Raw genomic sequence first — 14,953 nt, 5'->3', positions numbered from 1 at the left:
CCTTTATAATATCATGTAATTCTCTCTAATATTATGTAACATTTTTAGTCATATTAATGTAATTCGATGTATTTTATGCTGACTGAAATTAGTTTACAGAATTAAATGATCATTCATAGACTATCCGATTATTAAAATAATACAGAACTTGGAATTACGAAAAAGTTTTGCTACATTCCTTGTTTAGTCTGTACCTCGAATAAGAATTCACATATATTATCCAATAAATACTCAATGTCTACTTTTCTCAGTTATTATTCTTTTAATTGGAATGATTAGCCATTAAAAAATTGATTTTACGATCGCGCGCAAATATGCGGGCGCGATTAAGCGTCATAAAGCTGCCGCTGTCCGAGAGCTCATAATTCGGCTGATAAATCAATCGTACGCCTCGATCGGTTCGCCGAATGCAAGAGCGAAAGAGTTATGACGGCGTATCGTGGAATCTACCGGCGCTCTCTCGGAATTCATGGAGAAAACTAGAATAGCCTGAAGGGCCAGACGTAGGGGCCCTATTATAGGCACCTATGCCGCCACTTAGAGTCCTGAACCACGGACCGGATGGGAGAACCACCGGTACTAACCGTGGCTGCAACCGTTTTCGAGCACTTTTTGTGTCTAGGGCTGGACCGTAACGTTCCCTCGGATGCTTCGTCCCTCGTTAGCTCGTGTGTGCGAGGTCTCGTTAGAATTCACAATAGACCGCACGGGAACGCTCCAAGGCGTCTTGCAAAAAATCTTTCCGACAACTAGAATTTTATAGTGTTTTACACATAAAACGAACCGACACGCAAAACGTATTTCTATTAAGACTAATTTACTATCGTTATAATTCTTTTGAGGTTGGCTATGTACATAAATAAAATTATCTTTAAAGATGTCGATCTCAATCATTGATTTAACCACGTAATCTCAATTAAATTTCATTTTCTTTTTTCCTATTATTTAAAAAAGAATGAAATAATGTATGTATTTTAAAACTAGATTACTATCATATTTGGTATGATATGTATCAATTCAATAAAAAAGAAATAAAGACATAAGGTATTAGTGAACTGGTGACAAAAATAGGAAGGGGATAAGGCTACGTGAAAAAATAAGTCAAAAACATATAGAATAAAATTTTTTCATGTGAAGTTTTGCTTTCGATAAAATCGAATTCAAATATTCGCTGGATTTGAGCACTTAAATATGTTTCGATTTAATGATCTCAAACTAACTGTAAACTATTATTTCTGTCCATATTATTTATTTATGTAGAATCATTCCTTTCCCAGTTACACTATTAGTTCATCTTGTATATAATATTTTTCACTTACATTAAGAAATAATTTTTTGAATATTAAAATATATAAAATACAAATACGAAATTTATTATAGTTCCATATTTTCTCTGTCACTCATACTTGAGTAATCGAGATGCCGACGATTAGCTTTGATTATCTGATTGTTTAGTTGATGATAGCCGACAATTTTTCAAGTATATACCGACCCATGGGCAAAATCGGATATCGAATTAGTGCCTTAAAACGCAATCATTAATCACAGTTGACTTTTTGACCGTCTTAATTATTCTCGAAAAATTATAAATAGCAAATTTTGTGAACTGTGTGAATCGATTGACCGCAGTCAGAAATAATCTTGTATTTTTTCTGACCTTTAGCGGCGATAAAGCAGTATGAATACGTTTTGATATGCTCAAAGTGAAACCGTATATCATTTCAACAAGAAAAATTGAGAATCCCTACAATGGGGCGCGGCACGATAATTTAGGGAATTAACGAGGTAACCCAATAAATCCAATGATTGACGATTCCATTTAAATCCTTAGTGAGAAAGGCAAAGAAAACCGAACGGCGGAGATTAATCCTTTCCACAAGGGTTCTCCCCGAATATCAAAATCGATAATAATCCCACTAATAATTCGCGATAAGATAAATCGAATCTAAAAAGTAAAACAAAAAGTTGAAAACGAAATATAACATCACGAGTCGGATTAAACTTTGTCAGATCCAAATTCTCTCGTTATTTCTTCGCAACGAATTTTAGCGAAATAAATATTTAATTACATTTTTACAAAAATTTAATTCCTTAAAGCTTATTTGAAAAATTAATTAAAAAAATTTTTTTAATTATATTTAAATAAATTTTCTTATAAATATATAAATTTTTCTCAATAAATGATTTAAATCAATACTGGATACTATCAAATCGTTTAATTCTTCCACGGAGTAGGTCTCTATTACTAGTTTCTATAATTTACAATGCTATTCTTTATAACAGGGAATGAAAAACGAGCACTATATGAACTGAACAGCTAATTAATCAGTAATTTTCTCTCCTTTACGTTTATTAAATTATCATCAATCCCACAAAACGAGTCAAAATCGCATGGTTATTATATTTATAAAGTATGAATGTTACCTTCCTCGACAGATTTCCGAGAAGATTCCTCGGAATTGTGAATCAAGCCCGCGACTTTCGCGTCTCGAGAAAGCGCGATGAACTAGCGGACACAGACTTCCTCGATGCAACACGACGCGAGATGCACATTTCCGCGAAACTAACAACCGACATACGACGGCGGATCGAGAACCACGTTCGTGCATTGTAATCAGGGACACGCGCTCGAGCCAGGGACCTGCCTTTAACCCGGCGGGTTAAGTATAGTTTTGCCCAACCCCGTTCACCTCTTTCGCTCATTGCGACTGGCGCCCGTCGATTGATAGAAACGAGACCGCGGCACGAACAAGTCACGGCCTTTCTCGGAAGTGGTGCGGCCTTGGCCGGATAGGTCCGGTGAAACGGTCGCATCCAATATTACGCGCCGTGCACGTTGCAGTGTTGCACGCACACCGCAGTCGCAGCCTTGACTTCTTCCATGGCTTTCTACTATAATACGGCATGCTCGGCAGTTTTCCTGAATCTTTAACGAGCACACTTGAGAGAAAATTGTGCATTCTTCGTGATATCGAAAAGTCTTGATCGAGCTCGAAATTTTTTTTTATAAAAGATGAAACGCGCAGCAGACTGGCGACAAAAAATTACGGTAAACTCCGGCGCTAGGTACTCTCCGGCAATGATCTTCGACTGAAATTAGTACTTCGGATTTGTTCTTGCCATGACAAAGAGGAGCATCTATCTGGCCATGACGTTATGCCGTCAGTGTCATTGATCGGGAATACAAAGCTTTTCTGTCATCTCACAGTTAATGGTTTTGAAAATCGGAAAAAATATATATATATAGCTAAATTGTCATCAAATACGTGGCTACGAAATAAACAATTACAAAGGTTGAGCATTTGCGACACACTAGATCTTGTTAGTGAAAATATATTACATATATTAAATTATAAAACTTACAAAAATTAATAAATAGACATAAATTTTACAAAAATAATAAAAAGACATGTGATTAACTAAAAATAAACGTTTCGGCCTTAAATATTGCCATCTTCAATATTACATTAGTACATTAGAGATAATATTATAAATTATTTGCGCTTATAGTTTGTCAGTTTAACTTAATACTATAATATTTAAATTACTTGATATCTTTCAGTCAATTAGATTTTAATCCATAGTTCGTTATTTATTAATTTCAATGAAACAATAATATCCACAATATATGCGATCTTACTTGTCAATTCAATTTTATATCATTACTTTATAAGATATAGTTTCCAAACTAAAATAAAAATCCAGCTATAAAATTTTTCAATTATGGAGCTAACTTTTTAATAAAAGTATACAAATTACTTATATCTTGAAATTTCGTATGATAATTCACTATGTAAGATGTATTATTGTTAAGTTCTTATTGTCAGTGATTGAATTCAAATGTGCCTTACGTTATTACTTCTATAATATATACATATGCTTTTTTGTTTAGGTTTTTTGTATATGTCAAAAATGATCTTATTAATAATATAATAAAATAGCATTATATACAAACATAAAAATCTTTGTTATTACCTATTTTATGTTTTGTATTTCTTATCTTTACGTTTATTCGTTACATTTTCTTCTACCATTGCTTGTTAATGCAAAACCAATAGCGTCGATAAAGATATCAAGACCTACGTAACAATTTTACGCAGTGTGCTATTTACCAATTTGATAAAATTAAGTATTTAATTTGTTTTAATTTGACATTTATAATTACTATTACTTATTGTCAATACAAATTACATTACTATTATTAATTTGTCAATACAAATGATTAACTGTTGACTATATTGATATCCAAGCAATAAATTATGTAGAATCATTGTGCAATTTCGTATACATAAGATACATAAATGTATTAGTGGATAGACGGTAGACATGACTCAATGATTGGGCAAATCGAAAAAATTTTAAATATTAACCTTTTAATGATATATACTATTTTAGATAAATGTGTTGTTTATAATAAAAATTTAATGTGTTTTATACTAAATAATTAAATATTTTATATTATTTATATACTTATATTTCTTATGAATGTGTAATTTACGCACTAAAAAAAAAAAAAAAAACATCTGCGAAGGCTTATATAGACATTTTATTTACATCAAAGTTATTTTTAGAGTTAGAAAACTATTAATTTATTAATTTTAATTAATTATTTATGTTCGCACTGAATAATATTACAATATATAATCTTGACGTTATTATTACTGCATAAAATACTGTAATATGTGTGTTCATAAATATGCATGGATAATTTCTATTACAAACATAGTTTTTATTACAAATGTAACTTCAGTAATAAGTAAAATTTAGTTCGACAAAATTAAATCAAATAAAACAAGGAATACTCTTTCGATCAAAACAGATCATTATAATAGTCTAAATAATGTTCATATTTGTAAATAAAACATTAGTTTGTGTTAAATAATGTTAATATTTCCAAATTATTATTGAAAATTTCTATATATATTAATCAGCTCTGTAAACTGCACGTCGAGGTCTGTCGGACTTAAAACACAATAATGAATTAATGCTACCAATAACATTACAAATAATGTTGATCGCCAATTTAATAATGGTGCTAAAAAGTACCATGCCTTAAAACACTCTAAAGAATAATTATAATTTTTTATAAAATGTATGTTACTATGTTACTACTACGTATTCGAAATGTTTCCTGCGGCTCCCATTACTGTAGATTCCAATACAGAATGCATATTTCTTCTACGCTGAATATTCAACCAAAATCCATTCTCCGGCACCATTACTATTGTATCTTTGCGATATTTCATTGGTAACGTAGTTTTCACAGATGGTTTCAGTTCACATCGCGCTAATAAGTGAAAAAGCAAGACTTTGACTTCCAACATGGCAAATTTGTAACCTATACACATTCTCGGTCCTAATCCAAACGGCATATAACATGAAGAATTACGCATTTTGTTGTTTAAAAATCTTTGTGGAACAAATTTCTCCGGATTATCGTAATACTTTTCATCACGATGGATTGCAAGAACTGGAATCATAACAAGCATACCTTTTTTCATGATAAAAGGTTTTTCATCCGGCAATGCGGGTGGTAATTCAAAAGTTTTTTCGCAAATCCTTTCTAAGACTGCGACTGGTGGATATAATCTAAGAGCCTCACATACCACCGCATCTAAATATTCGAGCCGATTAATAGTTTCGTAAGACACTTCTCCATTCGACTCTTCTAAAGCTTTGTCGATTTCTTGTTGTAATTTCGTCTGAATTTCTGGATTAGCTGCAATTTCGTGAGCTGCGAAGCACATTGCGGTTGAACTGGTTTCGAAACCGCCAAGGAAAAAGATGAACGCTTGCGCAATCATGTCATCGATGTCTAGTTTTCTACGACCTTCTTTGTCTCTGATATTCATCATCAACTGCAGCATATCCGGACGTGTAATGTGTTCTGCGTCACGGGTGGCGATTGTAGTTCTTATAATATCCTCGAAGAAGTCCGAAACACAATCGTTCATAATTTTCAAATTGAGAATTCGTCCGAGTCTTGGAAATGTTCCAAGAAAAAAGAACTTTATACCGCGAAGAACTGTGAAGTTATTCGCTTCCTTGCCGTAAATATGGAATTTGTTTGTTGGATCTTTCATAGAGTTGAGTTGGATTCCAAATGCACATGTAGCAATGACATCGGTTGTATATTTAGAGCAGACGTCTCTCATGTTTATATCGCCTTTATCTGCTGACAATGTTGACAGAAATTTTGTAAAATTCATAACACATTCGGACATCAATGTGAACATCATTTTCATTTTGCTGGAAGTAAAAGAAGGACTCAACAGATTTCTCACATTCCGCCATTTTTCTCCGTGAAGAGAAAACAAATTTTTTTCAAGTATAGGATTGTTAAAGACGAAATCTCGACGATCTGGAAATGCATCGAAATTTTTAACAAGTACGGTTTTAATGAGTTCCAGATCGCGAAGCAGAAAGACTGGAGTTGTCGTGAAGTAGAATCCAAAATACTTTGCGTTTGGATAGCAATTGTATATCTTCAGTATGAAATCGAAAAATGATATTCGACGAAATACCATCGATGTCATGGATCCGAATAATGGAAGAGGCGGTAAGTGTATAATACCATTTCTTTTAAAAAAGTTATAATTTTTAAAAAGATAATGAATGCTGATCACACCGATCACTATCGATGGTAATATCGACCAATATTCCATGGCACAAACAGATGTTATTAGAAGATCTTCCTATAATCTCTTTTTAAACGGTTGATGAAATGTGACTGACTATATATAGAGCACTAGCGATACTGCTGGCACGAGTCGTTACGTACAACTGCTCGTTGCAGTAGTTCCTACGTCGCAATATACCAGCGATCGATGTGAAGTAAATGCTTTCAAGGACATTATGGACGTGTTCTGGATGACGCTATCCATGCTATTTGTATTATTCTGTTCTTGTTTTACGTGCAATGGACAATAAAGATAGAATGACACAAATAGCGCTAGTAGGGTTTCCCCGAACGCACTTTATGTAAGATCAGTCAGCGTTGGTACCTTTACTCGATACAAATCAATAAATCATTATTGTGTATGCTGTGTGTTTGCACATATGTAACATACACACGCGCGCGCGCGTGTCTATATATATATATATACATATACATATATACAAACGCACATGTATATACATATATTATACATATATATATATATGTGTGTATATATACAGATATATAATATTAAATTGCTAATCTAATCCGTAGAAAATTGGTAAAGAAGCTTACACGACCATGTTAAATGTGCAATTTAAAGACTGAAATATATGCCTATATAACTTTTATGTTCTTTTATTTATTTTGATAGATATATGAAAAGATGTTTGAAAATATTTTTTACTGAAATTAACATTTAATGATGGATCGAACAAGATAAAAAATAAGTAATGTATAAAAGTATGTTGCTTCGAATTTACTTTATAAATTATTGTATATATTGTGTATGTCAATTTTATTAAAAAAAATGCATCAATTGAATCAATTCCATTGAAAATGTTCTGTTCTAATTTGACAAATAATGAAAAGTTATTCAGTTTGTATGAGAATAAAATTTTATAAAATTTTTATTTAGATTGATTAACAGAGCCGAAACATGTAATGACATTTATAAATTCTTATGTATGCTTTTTAAATATTATTATTACTGTTTATATAAGTTCTCTTTTTTAAAAAATTAGACTCTTATTTGCCCGTATATCTTTATGTTATTACTGAATTTGTAAGAGTCCTCGACTAATTTATAACATTAATAAAACAATTATAGCATATAAAAATAAATTATAAAGTAAAAACTAATATAGATATATCTTTATGTATATTACGAATTAATGCCTAATTTCTTCACCTCTAGATAACTTTATCCAAGAGATATCTCCCAAAGTATGGAGGTATCTCCTGGATAAGGTTATCTGGATAACTTATCTGGAAGTGAAGAAATTGAGCATAATTCAATTAGCAACACTAGTTTAGTAATATTGATAATTCTTGTCGTCTGTGAAACAAATTAATTTATGATTTTTCAATATTTTAATATTATTTAAGAAATTTCTATTTTAAATATAATTTTGAAAGATTCAACGTCATAGTCGTAGAATATTATTTCATTCTTAATTATCTTAATTATTCTTGTTTGTCCGCGGAGCACGATTGTCACTCGTACCTGTCAGTACAGGATGAGCATAGTACCACGCTCTATTTATGCGTACTTATAAAGCAACGAGCTTAACGATGCTCTTTTCCTAGAGACAAACCGTTCGTTCTGGAAGTATAATCCCCGAGCGACTACAGCAAAGCGGGTCTTCCCATTGTTAATTGCATGGAAGTAATTAGACTGCGTAAGCCACTAATCTAAAGCATCCGTCATTCGTGCGCATTACTCTTTCAAATGTTCTACGTTTAGAATTTCAGCCAACCGCACGTAATGATCGATCGTTAAGCAACGGATACAAAGGTGAAAATTCCTATGAGCCATCCGGTGAACATTACATGCGAGAATAATTATCCGTTGATTCTAAACTGTGCCAGTATTATCGCTTGATTAAATCGTTTGTTATGACTAGATTATAATTAAAAAATTTACATAAAATAGTATTATTCATTATGTATGTAGATAATTATATATTTTTTCAATATGAGTAATTTTGATCTTTTACACTTGATATTTTTTTTTGTAGAAGCTTTAATTAGTTAAGTAATTTAACCAGAAGATTTTCTGATTAAATTTATTAAAATTCTTGAGATAATCGGAATTTTGATTGACAGAATTTTCTAGTTTGTCACTTTTCAACCAAGTGTTGATCCAATCGAGCTGTTCTCAGTATACATTAAATACATTCAAAAATAAATCATTCATCTAAAATAGAATCAAATAATTATGTAAAAAATAACAAGAATTGCGTAATGAACAGATTGAAAATTAATGAATATATTGATAAATATTCTCAAAAGTTCTTGCAATTAATATTATCTAATCGACTTGTGTTGATCTGAATGCGAGCATATCGTGCGCGTGGGTTGAATAAAAAGTAGGTAAAGGGTCGTTCCCAAGCAACGGTGGTCGGTTAAGCAACGCGTTTAACGAGGGTCAAGTGCCGAGACAATTATATTATTACGGCAGCATTGCATGGCGCTTGACTGAGCGGCATCGACGTGTGTATGTACATCGTTAGTCTATGGATCATTATACGACTATATACATGCGAGCGTGTCAATACGTCCTTCCCACTTAATTGGTCTCGATCGGTTTGTAGGTTGCGACAGGTACTGCACACAAAATAGTCGTCCAGTCATTCCAATATAATCGCGAATTACGAATAGACTTCAAAGCTCTCTCTAATTACGTAAATACGACTGCAAGTTCATTAACAGTTTCGTATCGATCTTGCCAATATATCAATTCATTTCTCTGAAACTGACGTTGGATCTGTTAGACCCAATAGAATTGTAAATCTCTTTGATAAATCTTTTTTGGTTAAAATGTACCGAACAAAACTGTAATTTTTATGCGAACTAAATTTAGTAGACGTAAAAAAATATTTTTGTTATTTACAAAGCAGAGAAATTCTTTTGCAAAAGCAACTAAATTTTTTGTTACATAAACAAAATATTTAGTTACTGTTACAAAATGCCTCAACTAAACAATTTTGCTGGAGGCACTCAATTTTCCTAATGCGAGTATAGTATTCGTGTATTCCTTTTTTACTTATATGAGTTATGTCATTTTGCTTTCTTGAAATTAATTAGGGCCTTTTAATTAACATAAATTAAATGAGTCATATATATATACACCTAGCGTTAGCAATTATTGTTATAAATTTTAAGGTAAATCCGGAAGATTAATTCAAGCAACTATTGCTGCACAAATGAAAAAAATCATTCATGCATCATTGAGATACATGTACAAGCGCGCACGAGGAACACGCATTTTATCACATATCGTTACATCTGTTTCCGCGCGGAATTACGCAATTGTTACGCATCCGTGCGGGCATGCAGCACGACGCGCATGCAATCAGTTATTAATACCGCCGCATCGCGAGCGCGCGGTTGAGATACCGTGGTCTCCCCTGTATTTTAAAGGGGGTTAATACAACTGTATCGTTTATCAACGACAACCACAAATACGCCGAATGAAATACGGTCGGAGTAATAGCCGCTGTAAAAACCCCGAATGCCCCGTGGGCCCGATCGATAACGCCCACACACACGTGCGCGTCCGGCGTACGGCCCCGCAACTTTCATTCCCCCCGAGAGACTGAGAGGACCGATAATTCGTGCAAAAACTTCAGACCATAATTAAATCTATCTCGCGTATCGGTGACTTTAGAGATTTCACGTCCGTTCTTGTGGCGATACTTCTGAGCGAGTGTTTTCATTTCCGCAGTCAAAATCAATTGACCGTAAATATAAGTCGGATGTATATAATTGCACTTTTGGCGTTAGAAGAGAAGAGAGGGGGAGAGGGAGGGGGGGGGAGAGAGAGAGAGAGAGAGAGAGAGAGCGCATCAGGATCGAATATATTTTCGAAAGTAATCAATGTAATTATAATTAAAGATTGTAACAAAAATTTTATATATATATATGTGTGTTGTGTGTGTGTGTGTGTGTGTGTTGTGTTGTTGTTGTGTGTTTGTTTTGTTGTGTTGTTTTATAAAATATTTGTATTTAATTTATTTATTCATTATAATAATCTTATACATCAGTTTATCATTATACTATGTAACAGCTGGTATATCACATAACATTTTATAAGATATTAAAAATTTTTTTCCTCTTTATAATTAAACTTTTAAATTATAGATTTTGATATAATAAATCCCTTATTGTGAATATTTTAATGTAAAATATATAATTTTTACAACTTTGAAGAAATACATGTCATACAAGAAATCGAAAAAAATTACGTTAAATGTTTTGTATAAACATATACGCGCAATGTAAACAATGTAAATATATGAGCATCAATTTATTTCTCATCGAGCTCTTTAATTATAAAATTATCGAAGGCAATAGCAATTGTATTTAATGCCCTCTCGTTGCTAATTCCTAATCAAAGCGATTCCCGCGGAATAACGTATTCAGAGTTAAAGTAAATTGACATTAAGAGAATTACATATAATATGTAGCAGCAAGGACATGCGACGTCATTCTGTATTACGACACTTCCTCCACGTGCGTAAACAGGCACCCCTTAGTCAATATTAAGCATAAGTGGATAAAAAAAGTTATATGAGACAGAGTGAACGAGCTATTGTCTTCTCATCGTTGACCTTTCATAGCTGGAAAAAAATTGCACACAAATATTACACTCGAGGATATGTCATCGAAGAAATCGCAATATCATGTCACTCGCTGGACTACGATTTCAACAAATGTTTTAGTGGAAATGCTCATAGGAACGTGAAAATGAATAGTCAGACAAGAGCATCAGCAGTTCTCTGAAAGAAACCGGATATAAAAATAAAAATAATATTTTAAAAAGACATTACATGCACTAAAATATATTTTATTATAGTATAGCATTCAGTCATCATTATTATTGATTATAATCTACATTAATTTTATTGATTATAATTTACATTAATTTTATTCTGTCGAGTTCTTTGTCTGTCTTCATTTATATTGTTCATGTTTTACATTATTGTAAGATACAGTCTTTTGACTTATTGTTTATATTGCTTTCAATAATATGTAAGTTTGTAAAGGTTGACATTCTCGTTTTCTCGGTTATTGTTTTCGAGCGTTTATTTCAGTTTGACTTATTCGATTGTTAATCGTTGCATTAGACATTACGTTCGTAATTTTAAATATGGACATTTTGCGGAATTAAAAAAATTTTTAATTAATTGTTCATGGCTGTACGGGTGAGTGGCTTGTTTGTTTCATTTGTCATTTTTTTAATCACACATTGAAGTAATGTTTTTTTCTCTATGTATAGAATTTATCTTTTATTGTTGCTACTAGACTTGCCAATCTTGTATCACGAATTGGTGGAGATGGAATGAGTGATCACTCTCTCGTTTAGCCATAGAAGTTACTCTATATTGTATGGTTCAGATATACTGAAGAAGGCTCGAAAGGAAACTGAAACGTCTGATTTATCGTAATATGCAGTAAATTTCTTTATCGCACGAATTACCGCGATTAAAAACTCTCATTAGCCCTCTCTTTATTTTCATTTTTGATTATAATCTGTTGTCGAGATATACTTTCCACGAGATTTTTGACTAGAATTTTAGACAAAAGATCACCAAATCTTTCGAATGTGCCAAGATTACTATTTCAAATTATCTTATTTTCTTATAGCTATATCTTCATGATTAATCAAATATTTTTTATCGGATTTGCATTCGGACATTGGAAAGGACAATCCATCGATCAATGTCATTTTTATATTAGTGAAACTCTCGTAAAAAGCTTGATCAACAACAAGTTATAATTAATAATAATAATAATTAGATATACCAAATAAATACATTTTAGAATGTAATATATTATATATTTATAATATATAACTTTAATTCTTAATATACTCTTTCCTTTCAGAGAACTGCTCTTGTGTTGACGCTCTTGTATTACTAACTGTAATTACTTCATTTGAAACTAATTAATTACAGAAATCTATGAAATACAGATAAATACTAAGTTTAAAAAAATAATGTCAAAAGCGATTAAATTAAATATTTAATTCTATAAATCAAAAGCGTAAAATGTTCAATATCCCAACATAACATCTCACCGATAAGTAAGAATGTATGCAGTAATCGTAATTCCAGTATGGATATTAAACGGATGTATCTTAAGACGATTAACGCATTTTTCTCGTAACGCGTCATCAAATTGCATTTCATTAGGAATCAATTTTATGCTGTTGCATGCAAATAACTCGATAAATCCGAAACATTATCACGTTTGTCTGTATGTCGTTTAGTCAGCTCTCGGTCGTTCTTCAAGGTGATCGTCTGAAGTTTCGTTAATATGATTATTCCGTCAAGGATAAACTCTGGAAATGAGGCACTTTGTATTCCCGTTGAGTGAATCGCATCAATGTCGACACGGAACAAAAATATCGAATGACCCCAGTGTGATACGACCAAAAGTGATGCTACTTGAAGAAGGAAATTTATTTGTTGTCCAATCTTTTTTAACAATCATTGTAGAGACATATTTACATAGCGTAGAAACATATTTAAAAAATAGAGAGGCTAAAGCAATAAAGTTTTTAGATACAGTTTATATATTATTATCCTATATATAGATAATTCTATCAGTAACATTTGCAATGTTACTGCAATATTGCTGGATCATAACAATGAATGATGTGTGCTGTATGAGATAACTACAAAAGAAACTTATACAGTAAAAGTAAACATAATGTAACAAAATTGATTCTTAATTAAATTTGTTTAATGTTTAATATAAAAAAAACTGATCGTCCAAGATCATTTTAATGTGGACTTTTCCATGAATTTTGGGGAATTACGGTACAGAAAAAGATTTTCAGTTAAGATTAGATGTATAAAGACAGATTTGCGGGAATACTTTAATTGTTTTACGCGATAAACTGCGAACAATGCGACAAAGTCAAATGAACGCGTCTTGAGATGGCATCATGAAGATTCGGCCGACTTTGAGTTGTTGATACCGTTTTAATTCACTATGCCGGAAATTACGATGTCAGCGGGGCATGGCTGAGGATAATCCAGGACGAGTAAAGAGCAGAAAGAAACTCACGAATCCGCACGCGGTGAAACTGCTGAAAACAACTAAATGTACCGTTCGTGGGAATGCAGAACACCTTATGCGTTCGTTAAATTTATAATGAGCGGACACGCTACGTTGATCTGACCTAACGAAGTGAAAACCTCAAATTACAAAAAGCCACATATTTCTTACAAACAACTTTTAAAACGTATACCAAACTAAAAGTATAACTGACACACACACGCATATTTTAATACTTTTGCATGGAAATAGCTCTTCTATCAAGCAATGCACTGGTTAGAAGTGCAACGATTCTCACGCTATTCAAAATCTCGAAAGCGACGATTTCTCGAAATAATTACAAGCTTGATCAGCGAGGAATGAACTCTCACCTGATATCCGCAATGATTTTGGCACACTTACGTGCATTTAAGACACTTATATATCATGCCACATTCCTCTCGTGTGCATGTTACTAAATTTTATAAGATAAAGGAAGCCATGTATATTTATACACGTATATAAATGATTAAATCCTGCTACGCGCGCGAACGAAATGAAACGGAAGCGAGATGGAGCCACAGACAAAGACCTTACGTTATCCGCACGCGTCGCTCGGCTCTGCAGCTCGACATACATAAATGCATGAGGAATGCGCGCGTGTCGTAGACTAAGCTTCGCCACGTTACTGATTTTAATAAATCCGCTCCCACATGTCTTATTTATCTACGGCTTTAGACTTCTACTTTCTTTTTGGCTTAAATTAAAGTGCTTTCCATTTGGTTGACACAAGTCAACATAAGTCGTTCTGTCTTTTGTTAATCATTGAATGCCAAGAAAGATAGAACAATGTTTATATCGACTTGTGTTGCTAAGCATCTTAAAAAATGGAATCTTTTCTCTGTATCTAAAGTAAATGTACCAGTTAGTGGATAATTAGTAGACATGACCCAATTATGAAATAACAAAAATTTTTAATATTCATTTTTTAATGATATGTATGACTCTAAATAAATTCAATGTTTACAAAAATTTAATAAGATGAATTTATTTAGAATTATATACGTACCATCAAAAGCTTAATATTCAAAATTTTTGTCATTTTGTCCAGTAATTAGGTCATATTCACTAACTGGTACATTCACCCAAGTATCCTTACAATTAACTTTAATAAAACATAACCCCCTAGGATAATCTGTTCTACTTTCTCATTACTTAGACCTGTTTATTCATTCTTTCTCTATC

At 32.4% G+C, this 14,953-nt stretch overlaps 1 protein-coding gene across 1 annotated transcript; it reads right to left on the bottom strand.

The window, feature by feature from the left end:
* Positions 1-5,046: 5,046 nt before the first annotated feature.
* LOC108763057 (cytochrome P450 9e2) lies at positions 5,047-6,757 on the bottom strand. The gene has a single exon (XM_018510364.1). The coding sequence runs from the start codon at positions 6,663-6,665 to the stop codon at positions 5,112-5,114; it is 1,554 nt and encodes a 517-aa protein (XP_018365866.1). The 5' UTR covers positions 6,666-6,757; the 3' UTR covers positions 5,047-5,111.
* Between the last annotated feature and the right edge of the window lie 8,196 nt (positions 6,758-14,953).

This window comes from Trachymyrmex cornetzi, unplaced genomic scaffold, assembly GCF_001594075.2.
Source record: "Trachymyrmex cornetzi isolate Tcor2-1 unplaced genomic scaffold, Tcor1.1 scaffold11, whole genome shotgun sequence".
Classification (NCBI taxonomy): Eukaryota; Metazoa; Arthropoda; class Insecta; order Hymenoptera; family Formicidae; genus Trachymyrmex; species Trachymyrmex cornetzi.
Note: the sequence above shows the minus strand (reverse complement) of the source record. Positions and strands in the feature narration are given on the sequence as shown.